Consider the following 18,057-nt stretch of genomic DNA (forward strand, 5'->3'; position numbering starts at 1 on the left):
AAGAACGGAGGCTAGCATGAATCTAACCTGTATAGTAACTAGACTGATGCAAATCCTATTAATTTTGTATATGTTTTTTTTTTTTTTTTTTACACTGCTGATGTCAAGGGTGACGTCAGCTTGGAGCTGTTGACGGTGTGTGAGCTACGATGCAAAACATTTGAGCAGCGTAGGGGGGCATGCAGACTTCGATGGTTGCGAGGCTTCCATGAGTGAGTAGATCAGTGTAAGACAATCATAGTGGTACTTGCAAAAAATTAAACGAAGCAATATTCACGATGGTGATGAAAATAGCAATGGTCTTTTCGGTGTGGGACTCCTCAACGGTGGCGGCTATAGGTTCGGAACCCAAGGATGTCGGTTGGAAGATGTCGAAGGTTCAACGGCGAGGGGCTACGGCGGCAGAAGCGATGTTAAGAATGGAATAACACCAATAGAGACAAGATTGCTAAGAAAAGGTCAACGCAGTGGCTTTGATACTATGTTAGAAATATTGAATTCAATAGTATTGTATTTCACATGTAATAGAGTATACATGAGTGCTTTTATATAGGAGGCAAGGCGTGTAGTACAAATAAGTGTGTTCTACAAGTAAACAAGGTGAGCCTAAAGCCCACAACCCATTACACGTTAATCACAAATATGCAAGAACGGAGGCTAGCATGAATCTAACCTGTATAGTAACTAGACTGATGCAAATCCTATTAATTTTGTATATGTTTTTTTTTTTTTTTTTTTAAATGTAAAGTCTATAATTTTAGGTTGCCAACCAAGAAAAAATGTAAAAACTTAGAATGTAGTTTGTCTAGTTGATTAATGTTGAATTATTCCTTGGATCAAGATAAATCAAGTTCAGAACAGTTGTAGACTCAAAAATGCAAAAAATAGAGTGTTGGAATACTGCATTTCGACTGCAGGCTTAACAGGTCGAAAGTCACTTAAATTGACTAGATGAATTACACTTCTCGGTACTTTTCGAGATACATGTAGATTGGAATTTCAGCTTCTTATCTCAGCCATTTGATCTAGGCTTTGATGGAACTTAAGTTCTTATAAATACAAAACCTATAACATGTTTTGACACACAAAAGGATAGTATTTTTGTACATAGATCTAGAAATTTTCCAAATCCTTTTGAAGCTACAACTAGAGACTAGTGCAAACATCAGATCTGGTTATAAAACAAAGTTGTTGCAATCAATTAACAATAGTTGCTCATCAAATCTTTGAGAGGAGATCTCGTAGTCACAACAAGAGCGTTCATGTGCTACAATTCATAATATATATAAGAGCTTGTGGATTCGGAGCGATTTAGGGTTAAACCTATTGTATAAACTTCAAATCTATTAGTGGACATGTTACCTTAAGGATTGTTTAAGTTAAATCATCACTAAGTTTTTTACTATGAAACGGATAGTTTCATTAGTTTTCCTAGGTCATCATTTCTCGTGTTTGCGTGATTTGTACTTGAATGATGTGTTAATTATTTTAATCAAGAGCATAATTAATTAATTAATTAATTGGTTAAAAGTTGATTGATTTTGTGATAAGCGGGCCTTAAAACACTAACATACTACATACGCCTATCGGCCTATGCTTGATATAGGTGGCTTTAAAAATTGCAAAAACACAACGAAAGATCCAGGTCCAGCTCCCTTTAATAGTTTTAAAAATTTGAAAATATGGAATTAATATTTATTTACGTGTGTGAATGATATACATATGTATATCCTTGGTTAGCAATACATTTTGATTTTGATTTTTTTTTTTTTTTTTTGGGGGTTCTTCTGATTTAGGATAATTACTTGAAGTCACAATTTCCTTGCATTTGCATATTTACACTGGAGTGTGTGTAACTTTTTTATTAATAGTTCAGATTATTCAGAAGGCTGTATTGACTGGAGTCAGTCTATGCAAAGGGACCCATGCAATAGAAAATTAGCTTGCTTTGATCTTGACACAGACTTGCAATATTAATTTATTTGACAGTAATAGGTCTTGACTTTTGACTTGATCTTGGAAGTTTATAAGATCTAACCCTTGCTTGGGGCTAGGTGAGTTTGGTAGTCCTCAATGGTTGGTTCCTCTTCCTTGACAAGTAGCCAATAATTAATTTTCTACACTGAAAAATCAAAGGACAACGACTTCTAACAAGTAGCAACTGAAGTTTTTTACTATATGCGAGTACCAATTAATCTACTCAGTCACTTATCAGATTTTTAATTCTTAATGGATTTTTAATTTTCAACTATATTCTCTAATATATGAGCACAACACTAAATCTAAAAGTTTAAACCTATAAATTTTGATCCAATTATATTATATTATCGACGGGTCATAATTATCCAATGTAGGATTTCTAACAATTAACTAACCGCATTATTTCCAGGTGAAGATTTTAACAAAATGTGCTACTTCTTGCTGCGGTGACTGCGGAGATAGTCATCCAAGGACAGTGCAATGTAGAAATGTTTCACCTCAATTGCATTAGGAAGAAAATCCAACCACAAAAAAAAAAAAAAAAAAAAAAATCCAAGATGCTCTTACACTGGACTAATTTTCTTCCGTTTTCCACTTGTAGTTTAATATCTGTTAACTTACCAATGGCCCTAAAAGCTTGAGCTACATAACTCTAATTTATGTGTGGGCTTAAACTCCCTTTTAATATATGAGCTCTAACATGTTGGATTTTAAATGGGAGGTAAAGTGGAGAAGATATAGATTAAACTCAAGACCTTTTATATTAATACCATGTTAAATTATTTCAACCACATAATTCTAACAATATCCTTAATTACTCCTTGCAAAATCAATTGTTATTGTGGTCTTTATTTTAATTTTTTTTTTCCTGATGAATAATTGTTATTATGGCCTTGGTTCCCTTTGAAGCATATTTTCTAATTTACTGTTGATTAGTATCATGAGTTTATCTAAATACACTTGAAAGTTATGTCGAGAAAGAGAAGTGAAGAAGCAAGATGGAATATTCATTTTTAGAGTGGATTTGTTTTTATTTGTGACTACAAGCACTTAAAGGCCGAAGGACCGTGTGGACCTCATGTGGAACCTTTAACAAAGTGTTCACATTAAGATTATTGGTAACGACTCCAGACTTGGGAGTTAGAAGTGCAAGTTCATAGAAAGTCCGCTAGATATAGTCATCCAATGGAAAAAATTATAGATTCGAAGTATTTATCGGCAACAAGGATTTATGGCCTGACATCAAAAATTTTGCTCATTGCCCATCTCCATCTTTAAGTTCTCCTTCGGCTTCTCCTCTTGCTCCATCTTCCCCTTCGGCTATTGAATTTATTGGGCCTTCCATGGAAGATGGAAGAGAGAAAGTTGAACACCCGAAGTTCAAAAATAAATTTTTGGTTCCCCTCATTGTTTTCTTTGTTTCTTTTTCTTTTGTCACCCTTTTACAACTTTTTGTGTATTTTCTCCGCTCTCAATGTTGTAAGAGCTTGTCAAAAAAAATGTGTTCGGTCAAGAATGTTGTATTTCCAATGAAAACACATGCTGAGTTAAAGGGTACAAAAAATGGGAACTTGTTCTCAATATGGAATTATGACGGCAATATTGCATTTGAAGACATCATTGAAGCCACAGAGGACTTTGACATTAGATATTGTATTGGAACTGGTGGTTATGGTAGTGTTTACAAAGCACAGTTGCCTAGTGGCAAAGTGGTTGCCCTGAAAAAACTTCATCGCTTAGAGGCTGAGGACCCAAATTTTGATAGGAATTTCAAGAACGAGGTTAAAATGTTGACAGAAATTCGACATCGAAACATTGTGAAACTTCATGGTTACTGTTTGCATAAACGATGCATGTTTTTGATCTATGAATACATGGAAAGGGGAAGCTTGTTTTGTGTGCTAAATAATGATGTTGAGGCTGTGGAATTGGATTGGACAAAGAGGGTGAACATCATCAAAGGCATATCACATGCTATATCTTACATGCATCATGACTGCATCTCAACAATTGTTCATCGAGATATAAGCAGCAACAACATTTTATTGAACTCCGAGTTGGAGGCATTTGTCTCTGATTTTGGTACAGCTAGACTTCTTGATCCTAACTCCTCCAATCAAACTTTAGTTGCTGGGACTTATGGTTATATTGCACCAGGTGATTTTTTTTTTTTTTTTTTATACTATATCTTGTATCTTCCCCATTCTCTAAGGTATTATTTTAAAAGGTTAGCTATATGGGGGCATTCCAAATAATCATGCTAGTTTGGTTACCTATTGTTTGTTAAAAGAACTGAATCATGCATGGTAGCAAGCAATCATTCCACCATATAATTTTGATGAAATGACAAGTTTTGAACAACCTTTCCATGAAGAAAACTAATAAAAATAAAAAAGAAAAGAAAGAACAAAGATGCTACATAAAATTTGTAAAAATATAAAAGAAAATAAAGAACAAAGATATTGCATTTTTAATAGCTTTCTTCTTCTTTTTTTCTTCTTATGCAGAGTTTGCGTATACTTTGGTGTTGACTGAAAAATGTGATGTCTATAGTTTGGGTGTGGTGGCATTAGAAATATTAATGGGAATACATCCAGGAGAACTCTTGACTACATTATCATCGTCATCGGCATCGACATCTTCTCAAAATATGATGTTAAATGAAATATTAGACCAGCGCTTGCCGCCACCAAATCGTATAGTTGCACGGGATATTTTCTTTGTTGCAACTATAGCATTTGCATGCTTATGCACCAAACCAAAGTATCGGCCAACAATGAATTGGGTGTCCCAAGAATTTCTTTCCCGGAAGAAACCAATAGCCAAGCCCTTACATGCAGTTTCACTATGGCAGTTGAAGAACCAAGAAAATTATGTGGTTGGAGATATTGAAACTCAATCATGAAGTGCTTATTAATTGTTAACTCTAGTATCAATTTGCCTGATGAACTTATATGAAAAGAAAATGTTGTGTGCTAATATAAGCTGTAAAAAATCATGTAATTCTGTATGGTATATCTATTCTTCTTTACAATTTGTAGCTTGTATTTTTCATAATAACTGACATGACATCGTTCACTATGGCATATTCTATGTTCAAACTTATGACTAGCCACCAAATCGTATAGTTGCACGGGATATTTTCTTTGTTGCAACTATAGCATTTGCATGCTTATGCACCAAACCAAAGTATCGGCCAACAATGAATTGGGTGTCCCAAGAATTTCTTTCCCGGAAGAAACCAATAGCCAAGCCCTTACATGCAGTTTCACTATGGCAGTTGAAGAACCAAGAAAATTATGTGGTTGGAGATATTGAAACTCAATCATGAAGTGCTTATTAATTGTTAACTCTAGTATCAATTTGCCTGATGAACTTATATGAAAAGAAAATGTTGTGTGCTAATATAAGCTGTAAAAAATCATGTAATTCTGTATGGTATATCTATTCTTCTTTACAATTTGTAGCTTGTATTTTTCATAATAACTGACATGACATCGTTCACTATGGCATATTCTATGTTCAAACTTATGACTATCTAGATCTCTCTCTACCTTGATGTTTAATGCTTGCATCTAGACTCATGATCAAGAGAAGAATTTTTTACTAATAACCTATAGTTCTTCCCAATTCAATTGAATGTTTTTTTTTTCTCATAATTTATTTTCATGAATCCTTCATTCTAATGGACCTTGCAAAATTTTATATGTATTAAGTCAAAACTAATACTAAGTACTTAATTTTACTGTACTCACATATCTTCAAATAATATATTTGTAGCTTATAGACACAATTTTATTCAGCATATGAGTAAAAATATTAGCATACTAAGATTTTTAATTTTTTTAAATTTTTTTCATATCATTTGGGAGATTGGTAAATAACTTCAACATTAATCAAGACTAATATTGCACTTGAATCTTTTGGGACTCATAATCAGCACCCATGGTTGTGCATTGGAGATTTTAATGAGATAACCGGTAGGGATGAAAAAGTAGGGAGAAATCCTAGACCGGCTAGACAAATGGATAGATTCAGAGGGGTTATTAATCTGTGTGCCTTCCATCATTTAGGTTTTGTGGGCTGACCTTTTACATGGTCAAAAATTAATGGGGAGGAAGGAAGGATACGGTTCGATTGGATCGAGCACTTGCAAATAACGAATGGATAGCAAAGTTTCTGGGAGTTTCTCTACATCATATTTTCATGTCTACTTCTGATCATTCACTACTTGCTCTACGGTTTCCAAGAGCTAGTCATCAACCTCGAAAGGGAGGTAAGTTCTTTCGTTTTAAGGCCATGTGGCTTAGGGATCTAGGTGTGATGAAGTGGTTCAAGAGGCTTGGTAGGAGGGTTTATTTAAACCCGATGGATATTAGTTTGTGAACTTCATGGATAGTTGCTAAGATCAATTGGTATCTTGGAATAAATTAGAATTTGGTCATGTGGGTAGAACTATGGTTGAATTACAAAAATGTCTACAAATCTTGGAGCTTATGAATGGAGACACGGTGAGGGAGGAAATAATTGACATTCGGCGAGCACTGAATGGGTGGTTGGATAGATAAGCAGTAATGTGGAATCAACGGTCAAGAAATATGCGGTTGGTAGATGGTGATTGAAACACAAGTTTTTTCCATGCAAAGGCATCACATCGGTACCAAAAAAAAAAACTTGATATTGGGATTATGCGATGATGATAGTGTGTGCAAAGTTGTTATTTACAACTATGTGTTTTTGTTGGCTTATATTCCGTGCCAAATTTGATTGTAATTTTATTCAATCATTTTTACCTTGTATTTATTGTAGGATTTCATTGTAAGGGTTGTGTGTTAGTGAGAGAGTGTGTGAAGACTCAAGCAATTGAAGAATGAAGTGTTTTCGCGAGTAGCTCGCGACTTAGCATCCCGTGAAGTAACTCATGTGCCCTGCACATCTTGGAATTCGAAGAATCAGGCCAGATGGAGATAGTTGTGTCTTGCGAGCATCTCGCGGGTAAGGCCTTCCCACGAGACACCCACGAGACATTTTGTTCTGCCAGCCTATTCAGTCTGATACACACTTTCTTGTGTTTTCGACACATTTTCGAGCTTTCAATTGGTATCAGAGTAGGTACACTCGCTGTGGTTTAAATACTTGAGTGTGTTCCTTGACCCTATTTGAGATGGACCAGTCTCAATCTTTAAATGTTCCACCATATTTTAATGGTAGTAATTATGCTTTTTGGAAAGTCCGAATGAGGGCATTCTTATGTTCCATTGATGATATTGTTTGGGATGCGGTTGAAATAGGTTGGACCAGACCGGAGGCCGCTAAATCCACTTGGGATAAAGCAGCTCTTGCAGCAGCTAACGCTAACAGTAAAGCTTTGAATGCTATATTTTTTGTTGTGTCTCCAGACGAGTTTCACAGGATCTCTCACATGATAGTAGCCAAGGAAGCTTGGGAGATATTGGAGACTACGTATGAAGGAACAAAGAAAGTGAAAGACACAAAGCTTCAGATGCTTACCACCAAATTCGAAGAGTTTAAGATAGGAGATGATGAGTCCTTTGATTCATTCTATGGAAAGCTCAACAAAATTGTGATTGCGAAACTCAATCTTGGTGAAAAGATTGAGGATGCTAAAGTGGTGAGAACAATTTTGAGGCCCCTACCGAAGAGCTTCTGAGCGAAAGTCACAGCTATAGAGAAAAGTAAAGATTTGGATGAAATTAAGATCCAAGAGCTGATTGGGTCTCTTCAAACGTATGAGCTTGGATTGCCTTCTCATAAGACACGTAAATCTCTTGCTCTTAAAATCATCACCGAAAGAATGGATGATTCCTCCAAAGAAGATGGAGTGGAAAAGGATGTAGCGGAAAAGGATGTAGCATTCCTTGCAAAGAACTTCCCAACTATCTAAGAGGAAAGGGCAAGGCGTATGCCACAACGCTTAGTGATTCGGATTCTTCAAATTCTAATTCTGAAGAGAGCTGTGATGGAAAAGGAAATTACTCCGCCTTTATGACTATTACCCATAATGAGTCGTCGGAGGACTTGAACTTGCTGGTACAAGAACTTGGAGATCATAGTGATGAAGAATCAATAGGAGTTGTTGAAGAAACTGATGCTGAAGAAGATGAAAACACAGCCAGTCTTCAAGAAAACTACAATTTCCTACTTGAAAAGTCAGGAGAATATACAAGGATGGCCAAGGCAGCCGTAAAGAAGATGAAAAAGGCAGAAGAGGACTATAAAAGTCTTCTAGTGCGTTATAAATAGGCCAAGAGTGAGATAGAGACGCTGAATTGTGAGCTGACTGAAGCTTATTCAAAAATCAGATTTCTTGAGCTAGAAGTAGTGCAAGCAAATGCCAAGATAGAGAAGGTATCCACGAAGAAGCTAGATGATGTTATTTCATCTCAAAAACATTTCTCAGACAAGTCCGGGTTTGGATATATCGAAGGGAGTAGCTCATCAGACAATGTCGTCAAAGATGTGAGATTTGTGAAAGCCAAAGAGCCAGTTAAAGTTGCTCCTACTCCTGAGAAAATAAAGGATGAAATGAAGAAGAATGGAGCTGATCAACGAGTGTTGAATAAGCCTCGTACTCAAACTGTGGTCAAGCCTAAAGTTCAAGGGAAATCACCTCCAAACTTGCGAAGAGGTTCGAGAATTCAACATTTCTGTCATTTCTGTGGACTTCAAGGACACACAAGACCAAATTTCCGTAAGCTGAAGGCATTGAAGAATGCAAGTGTTCAGAGGTCAAAAAGCCCTAAAAATGACAATAGAAGCTGGGCTGGTGAGCAATCAAGAAGTTGAAATGGTGATTCAAGCATGATGGACGTGATGAAAATGATCAGTGCCTTCACCACTTGCTTAGAGAGCTTTACTAGACGGTTTGAAACTCCTACCTCTCGTACCTAATCCTTTAGGGATATCACCCCAAACGCACGTGCTGTGTGGGTGAAAAGGGGTACTCATGCATAAGCATTTTAATATGTCTATGCATTAATTCTTCAGATGTTTTGGGACATTTGCTCATGCATCTTTACATGCTTGCTTTGATTTGTATCATTTGCTTCTAGTTTTAGCATGTTTCTTTTTCAAGCTTTTGCTTTGTTTTTGTTTTTGTTCTATTTTTGAGTGTGTTCAAAAATTCAAAAACCCATAAAAAGTTGAAAAAATCTTCAAAAAGTTTGATCACTTGTTTTGTGTATATCACATGTGAGTTTGGCCTAATACCTTTGTACTAATGGCGTAGTGCATTTACGACCTTAGCTTGTTTTTATATGCATATATATCTGTGTGGAAGAAATCTTGAAAACTATGTGTGATTGTTGTAAATAGATCTTCAAGCTTGTCATGAATGATTGGTCAATTGTCTTAATGGTCTTGATACTTGCATAGACTTGTGTCTATATCTCTTCCCACTTTATTTTTTTGTTTTTGTGAAAGAGCTCATCAAATGTAAATCTCCAAATGAAAAGAGATTTTGAATTGCAAAAGCCTATCACACATACTAGTATTTGTCTAGGAAAAAGGGAAAGCGACTTTTTGTATTGAAATGTATGGTACTTAAAAAACCAAAGGCTAATTCTCAATGTTGAAATATCAAAAATTTCAAGCACCGATCTCAAAAAGAGATGTATTATCAGAAAAGGATTAAATGTTATGATTTATGCAAAAGCCAAATGAAAAGCTTCTAAGTTGTGTAATCAACTTGTGGGAGGTCATATATGTTCATTTCTATAATTGAGATAGACCACTTGACCTAGTATCAGCTGTGTATGACATAATTGAATTGATCATTGAAGCTTCACTCTGGTCTAAGGACTATTTCACACTTGATACTCACCCACAACACACAAGACTTTGATTCAATGAATGCTTGTCTCATTTGTGTGATTGTACATGTTCAAATGTGATGTGTATGCTCAAATACTTGCTGATCAAAACCAAAAATATTTTTGAGTGTTTTATTTGTTTTTGAAAGTGGTTTTATACTTTTGAGTTTTTAGTTTTTATTCAAAGTGCATTTTTGTGTTTTTCTTAAAAATAACTGGTTCCGAGGTTGTCTCACGAGAAGCTTGCGACTTAGAGCTTCCTGTGAAAAGGGATTAAGGGAAATAAATTTTTCATCATGTCACATAGAGACTCTCGCGACTGTGTTGCGACTACCTCGTGACCAACAGATTCTCGCGAAATGCTGTTTGGCTAAAACTAGATTTTTCCAAAATCAAACAGAAGCTATCGCGACTGTCTCACGACTGTTTTGGGACCTAAAGCTTCTCGCAAAAGATGATGTGCTTCAATGGCTATTCTCGCAACTGTTTCACTACTCTCTAACCCACGAAAAACGCGTGTTTTCAGTTTTTATGTAGCAAATGCGATAGTTTTTCAAAACTTTCTCATTTCCCTCGCTAAGCCTCTCTCGAACCTTTTTCAACCCAAAATCAATTTTTTTCTCAAACCCCATCAATCTTAAGCATATTTTCTGCATTTCCAACTTCAAGGTATGGTTTCTAAAACTTTTTCTTCATGTTTCTCTGAGATTATGCAAAAATTTAAGTTAAGGTTTCAAAATTTTGGGATTTTTCGAAAATGGGTTGGGTTTCTATATTTCGTGCATTTTTTCCAAAATCTTTGATTGGGCTGAGTCCCATTTGGTTTTTGTGCATCTGCGTTGGGCCCTTATGGCAGTTTGAGCATGTATTGAGGCATTTTTCCATATGTTCATGCATTTTTCATAACTGTTTTACATTGTTGCATGTCATGTGTTTGATAGATTGTCTAAGTGACATTTCTGTGTTGTATTGGACTAAACTAAGTTCCAATCTTTGGTCTAGGTTTTATTTATTCATGTTTATCATGTTTTAGTCAATGGTTGTGTGTTTTACACACTTTGTCCATTTTGTGCCTCAATGCTATGTCATGCACACACTAGGCACACACCTAGGCACCATCTAGGCACACCTCATGCATCTCATGCTGCATACACATGCATCAGCACATGCACACATATGCACACACATGCACAGTTACTTATTTTCATGCATTGTGTTTATATTTCCTTGTTTTATATGTTTTTGCATATTGTTTTGAGTTGGTTATGCTCTGTTTTAGGATTATTTTACATTTGTTTTGGAACTAACTTGAATCTAATCAAGTTTTTGTGTTCTGTTTTGTGTTTTTGCACATGTTTTCTGTCTGTTCTGTGCTCAATTGTGCAGATGTCTCCAACCAAACATTCTGCGAACAAGAAAACCACAAAACGTCTTCACATTGATTCAGAAAATTTCATGTCTGCTGATGCTAACATGAAGCACAATGATTGCTAAAAAAGAGCAACCATTATCATGGAAAGGGTGGTTCAGCTAGAAACTCTTGAGGACACATTCATCCCTAAGGTGTTCAAAGAAAGGACTTGGACCAAGCTGTTGAACCCAGTTAGGGTTGTGTACTCAGAGATCATTCGAGAATTTTTCTCAAATGCTATTGTGGAAGATGACAATATAGTTTGCTGGGTGAGGCACAAGGAGTTCATGATCACAAGGGATAGAATTCAAGAATTTTTAGAGATTCGTCCTCCCTCTCAGCCAATGTCAATCCAATATGAAGAGAGATTGGGGTCTACTAAGGAAATGATAAACATTCTTGGTGGTTCACCAAAGAAATCATCAATGGATACAATCCAATTTTCTCCAGAAATGAGGACATTAAGTTATGTGATGATCCATAACTTGTATCTGGTCACCAACCTCACCACACTATCAACTCCAAGGACGAGGTTTCTCTATGGCCTTTTTACTCACAAGGAGATTGATATATGTAGCCACATCTTCCACATTCTGAAGAAGAGCATTGAAAAGCATAATGCAAGGACTGTAGTGCGTTTTCCCGCACTAATTATGGGACTCATTGCGAAGACAAAGTTGAAACTTTCGAGTGGTCTCACTGTGGTTTAGAGGGACTATCCCATTGGTGCCCATACATTAACTAGGAGCACAGCACACATCAAAGGCTCCAAGACCGGTGTGCATACCATACAACAACCACGTGTTGAGCCCGAGGGTGTGATACAGAAGAAGAGATTGATCGATTTACTTTTGCTCCAGAACCTTCAGCACAACCATCTTCTTCTGCATCAGCACAAAGACCAGATAGCCTAGATCGTCTCTTGAAGAGAGTGGACCAGATGTTCTTCATGTTAGACTCCTATGTGCAGCACACCGCGACCCAGTTTGCCTATGTTCAGGGACAGATCACTGCATTGTCTTCCCAGATCAGTGACTTGTCCATGGCACATGGATCAGATTCAGAGTCTAATCAGTTCTAGCCTCTTTGGCCATTCCAGTCAAAAAGGGGGAGAAAATTTTGAGGGGGAGCTTAGAAAGAGCTTGCACAATGTTAGGGGGAGCATAGTTTAGGCTTTAAAACATTGGTTTTTGGTTCACAGGCTTTTTTATTTACAGTTTTTATTTACAGTTTTTACTGTTACTGCTTTTGTTTAAAGCTTTGATACTCTGTTTTTAATTTCAATTTATCTTCAGTATTTGTGTCTTTCTCAATACTTTTGTAGCATTTTCTTGTAGTTTTAAGATATTGCTAATATGTCTTAAGTACCTCACTCTTGTGCCCTAGTAGGATTTTGTATCCTAGATGCAAATACTTTGTGTATTTTGCATTGGTTGAGTGTTGGACATGCAATTGATCCTAGGGAGTGTTGTTTAAGCATAGACTTCTGCAAGGGCTTTTATCCTTCCCCTTGTCATGGGTCCAATATAGGGAATATTAGAGTTTGAATCAAGTATAGGATCAACTTCACTTGTTCCAAAAAGAGGGTTGTCGATTTGAGTCTTCTTTGAAGCCATAGGGTTTCAAAAGATGTGACAATTTGATGAAGAAGAGATGAGAGGTAGAGATTGTCCCACCGGGCGTGCCAAAAATTTGTAAATTTTTCCAATTGTAGAAAATCAAACAATTGAAAAGAAAGATGGTTTGCAAATATAAATTTTGTATTAATAAATAATGAGTACAATCTCTATTTCAATTCTTTTACAAAAGAATACCCTCTGATTCTATCTTTTTTGAACTTGAATTGAACAAGAGATCTTCTTGACTTTGGTTGGAAGATGGATTGAACAATCTTCACAACAAATCTCTAGCTTCGAGCTTATTAGAGATTTATTATTCTTCAAGTCTTCGAATGTGAAGGCTCTTAGGTTGAAGTTCTTCTGGGCTTTAGAGGCTTGATCCATTGAGCTTCAAAGATTTGGATTTGTTGAGGTTTATGGAGGCTTTTTAGCTTAATTCCAATAGAACTTCAAAGAACTCGAACAAGAGATCTTCTTGACTTTGGTTGGAAGATGGATTGAACGGTCTTCACAACAAATCTCTAGTCTTAAGTTTGTTAGAGATTTGTTGTCCTTCAAGTTCTTCAAGCCCTTTGAATGTTCTTCAAGTTCTTCAAAGATGTTTCAAGTTCTTCAAAGACTCTTAGACAGAATTTCTCCAGAGCTTGGGCCTCTTGAAAATCTGGTGTTCAAAATGAGAAGGAATGTCCTCTATTTATAGTGATTTTAGAAGATAAACTCCACCTCGAATTGATATACTTGAAAGTATGTAGTAGACTTTTAATTGGCCCAAATTCTTCTTAGAGATAATTATCTCTATTTATCTATTTTGATAAGTACCATATTTTGATAAAGATAATAATCAATAAAGATAAATAATTATCTCTATTTAATTTATTTCAATAAAGATAATTATCTATCAATTTTGAATAGAAAATTTATCTTTATTTTATTTATTTATAAAGTTAATTATCCATAAATTTTGTACAGGGAATTTATCTTTATCTTGTGGGCCAAATGACACATGGCAAATTTTGATATGCCAATGCGATGTCAATTTGGACAACACATGTCATCATTTGATTTAATTAATTTAATGAGTTTAATTCAGAATTTGCTACTAAACTTTGATGTGGCATTTTATAATTGGCTTAAAATATTGCCTCTTACAATCCCATATTGGAGACGTGAGGCAGATTAAGTTCCATTAATTTGATAAGCAGCTATATGTAAAGAAGAGTTGCATAATATTGTAAAATATCACCTTTGCAGTTGGGTCTATATGATACAGATTGTGAGGTTCTAACTGCAGAAGTGTATTGCTGGTTGAAAGCTATTAGCCTTGGATTTGGCCCTGTCCTTAGAAATTTTTTTAAAGGGTTCCTTTCTCGCTAAAAATGGAATCCTAGCCTTTGAAGACATTTGTGTGTGTTTAAAAAATAGGATTGTGGATCGCTAGTTTATGGCACCTGATGCACACAATCTCTAAGCACATTTTCGCCAGTTGCAAGTTGTTCTGGTATTGAGCTTCTCGTATCTGATACATTTGATCTATATTGCTTCCAATCACTCTCTAAATGAGAGGACACCGAAAAGGTTTATTGACCGAAGAAGTAGAGGTAATGGAAAATACCAAAAAAGACAAGACTGTAAGACACAAGAAAGTTAGAGCATCCATAACCAATTTTCCATATACTCACATGCTTCTAGGGCAATTATAAATTAGAAGATGCAGTTGTGGTATTGACTCATGAAAAAAAAAAAAAAAAAAAAAGAATTGATATACTTGAAAGTATGTAGTAGACTTTTAATTGGCCCAAATTCTTCTTAGAGATAATTATCTCTATTTATCTATTTTGATAAATACCATATTTTGATAAAGATAATAATCAATAAAGATAAATAATTATCTCTATTTAATTTATTTCAATAAAGATAATTATCTATCAATTTTGAATAGAAAATTTATCTTTATTTTATTTATTTATAAAGATAATTATCCATAAATTTTGTATAGGAAATTTATCTTTATCTTGTGGGCCAAATGACACATGGCAAATTTTGATATGCCAATGCGATGTCAATTTGGACAACACATGTCATCATTTGATTTAATTAATTTAATGAGTTTAATTCAGAATTTGCTACTAAACTTTGATGTGGCATTTTATAATTGGCTTAAAATATTGCCTCTTACAATCCCATATCGGAGACGTGAGGCAGATTAAGTTCCATTAATTTGATAAGCAGCTATATGTAAAGAAGAGTTGCATAATATTGTAAAATATCACCTTTGCAGTTGGGTCTATATGATACAGATTGTGAGGTTCTAACTGCAGAAGTGTATTGCTGGTTGAAAGCTATTAGCCTTGGATTTGGCCCTGTCCTTAGAAATTTTTTTAAAAGGTTCCCTTCTCGTTAAAAATGGAATCCTAGCCTTTGAAGACATTTGTGTGTGTTTAAAAAATAGGATTGTGGGTCGCTAGTTTATGGCACTTGATGCACACAATCTCTAAGCACATTTTCGCCAGTTGCAAGTTGTTCTGGTATTGAGCTTCTCATATCTGATACATTTGATCTATATTGCTTCCAATCACTCTCTAAATGAGAGGGCACCGAAAAGGTTTATTGACCGAAGAAGTTGAGGTAATGGAAAATACCAACAAAGACAAGACTGTAAGACACAAGAAAGTTAGAGCATCCATAACCAATTTTCCATATACTCACATGCTTCTAGGGCAATTATAAATTAGAAGATGCAGTTGTGGTATTGACTCATGAAAAAAAAAAAAAAAAGAAACCATTATGATCTATCCCCTCTGCCAACAAGCCGGAAGGACACCCCATCATGCCCTGCCAACCCACAAGCTAGAAAAATAGGCATCACAACATATAAAAGGATTTGGTTAATGTATGTCCTTCGGGCATACATTAATCATCTATTTTATGAAAATTTTTATAAAAAAATTGAAAAATTTATTGTAAAAGTTAATCACTTTTTCATTCTCCAATAATAAAATGGTTTACTAATATATATCCTAAGGACATAAATTAATTATCCATTTTATAAAACGGTTTTAATAAAAAATTGGAAAATTTGTGTAAAAAGTTAGTTACTTTTTCATTTTCCAATAAAAAATTTTATAAAATAGTTTACCAAACATATACCCTAAGGGTATACATTAATAAAACCCATTTTAAAACAGACCAATATCAAAAGGGAGACATGCAACCTTAAGACGAGTCCAAATTTTCTATCCCACTTTTCCTGCTCCACTCTATACTCTACCGATAAATATTTGCCATACGTTCACCTAATTAATTAATTACTACTATTAATTAATAACTGTAGTATTAATAAGTCAATAATGGTAGTATTTAATTAATTAGGTGAACACGTGGCACTACACTATTTGATACTATTCATAGGTCTTACTATACTATTTCAACTAACTTTTATCTTTATCTACAGTATTTTCAACAAAAAACTTTTAGTTTCAACAAAATAACTGTAAAACTTCGCATATAACTAATTTTATCATTGGAGTGGCCATCAGCAAGCCCTACAAGGAAGGGCCAATCTCAAAACCCTTCTATAGTGTTTGTGTAGGAGTGAGTGTCTTGAGGTCATCCCAAATCCAACTGTCCTCTTTTGTCTACAGAATTCCATCTCCCATGCTATATATACAAGGCAGCTATGTAATTCATTGACAGAATAATACAACTTTTTTTTTTCTTTTAAATCTTTCTTTCTTGAATTCGCTTCTCTTCCTTGTTTTTCACTTGTCTCTTTCCAGCTCTCTCTCATCCTTTGATCTGCATAACTTCATGTTGCAAAGATAAGCAAAACACTTTCACTGCTTTGAAATGTGTAAATGCATTAGCATACAACGGATTTAAAACTAAATGGACATTTTGATAGATCTTAATAATCTTATGTATATATAAATGAAACCAATAAAATCAATATTTCAAAAAATCCACTTTAGAGGAGCACTTTTCAAGATCATGATTAATTAAACCATGAATTGAAGGCCAAAATGGTCAAATGCCCTTTTCGTGCAAAAAAACTAACGTTTTGTCCCCTTTTCCAAACTAATAAGGAAAATGTCCCTATTTTAAAACTCGATTTTCTCAAAATCAAGTTTCAATGTAAAACTCAATTTATAAAAAATCGAGCATGGGGCGATCAAACTTAAAAAATAAATAAATAAAATTACATGGAACTTGAGTTCATAGAGCTCGAGTTCCATTTAAAACGCCACTATAGGGCTCCCTGAACCTGATATGAGGCAATCAAACTTATTTTAAAAAAAAAAAAAAAAAAAAAAAAAAAATACTTGCATGAAAACGTCACTATAGGGCTTTAAAACGCCACTATAGGGCAACCTGAACTTGGCATGGGGCGATCAAATAAAATAAAAATAAAAATAAAAATAAAAAAAACTTGCATGAAAACGCCACTATAGGGCTTTAAAACTCCACTATACGACTACCTGAACTTGGTATTGGGCAATCAAACTTAAAAAAAAAAAAAAAAAAAAAAAAAAAAAAAAAAAAAACTTGCATGAAAACGCCACTATAAGGCTCCTTGAACGCAACTATAGGTATGAGGTGATCAAACTTATAAAAAAAAAAAAAAACTTGCATGGAACTCGAGTTCATGGAGCTCGAATTCTAGAAATGTTTTTGTTTTAATTTTCAGTTTGTTATAACTCGATTGTCAAAATCGAGTTTTAAATTGAAAACTTGATTTTAGAAAATCAAGCTTCAAAACAAAGATATTTCCCTAATTAGTTTGAAAAATTGGGCAAAATACTAAATTAAAAAAAAAAAAAATGAAGCGAAAGCCCTTTTCTCCATGATGATTGAAAATAGATTTCAAGATGTAATTAATACGCACTAATAATGTTGCCCCATTCCTGTTGACATTTTTTTTAGTATCAATATTTCTTGGCCCTTTGGATTATATAACTCAGTATGCACAAATTCCATCAAGCATACCGTAGGTTTATATTTTATAAAATTCTTGTTAACACCTAATTAATGCTGAATATGGCTTAGTCCCACATCGTAAAGAAGATAAACAAATAATAGGGGACTCATAATTATAAGCTGCAATTCCCAAATAGTTAAACTCATGGAGTCGTGTGGTGAGCACAAGCGAACTATTCTTTTCGCCTTTTACTAAAGAATACCCGTGTGCCTCGCCACTTTATTTTGCGGCAGTACATTT

At 34.8% G+C, this 18,057-nt stretch overlaps 1 protein-coding gene across 1 annotated transcript; it reads left to right on the forward strand.

Annotated features, from left to right (window-relative positions):
* The first annotated feature begins 3,479 nt into the window (after window positions 1-3,479).
* Window positions 3,480-4,885, forward strand: LOC112015259 (MDIS1-interacting receptor like kinase 2). The gene is made up of 2 exons (XM_024047648.1): window positions 3,480-4,137; window positions 4,488-4,885. Exons 1-2 carry the CDS (start codon window positions 3,480-3,482, stop codon window positions 4,883-4,885), a joined length of 1,056 nt encoding a protein of 351 aa, XP_023903416.1.
* The last annotated feature ends 13,172 nt before the right edge of the window (window positions 4,886-18,057 follow it).

This window comes from Quercus suber, unplaced genomic scaffold, assembly GCF_002906115.3.
Source record: "Quercus suber isolate HL8 unplaced genomic scaffold, Cork oak 2.0 scaffold_3B, whole genome shotgun sequence".
In the NCBI taxonomy this organism is placed as follows: Eukaryota; Viridiplantae; Streptophyta; class Magnoliopsida; order Fagales; family Fagaceae; genus Quercus; species Quercus suber.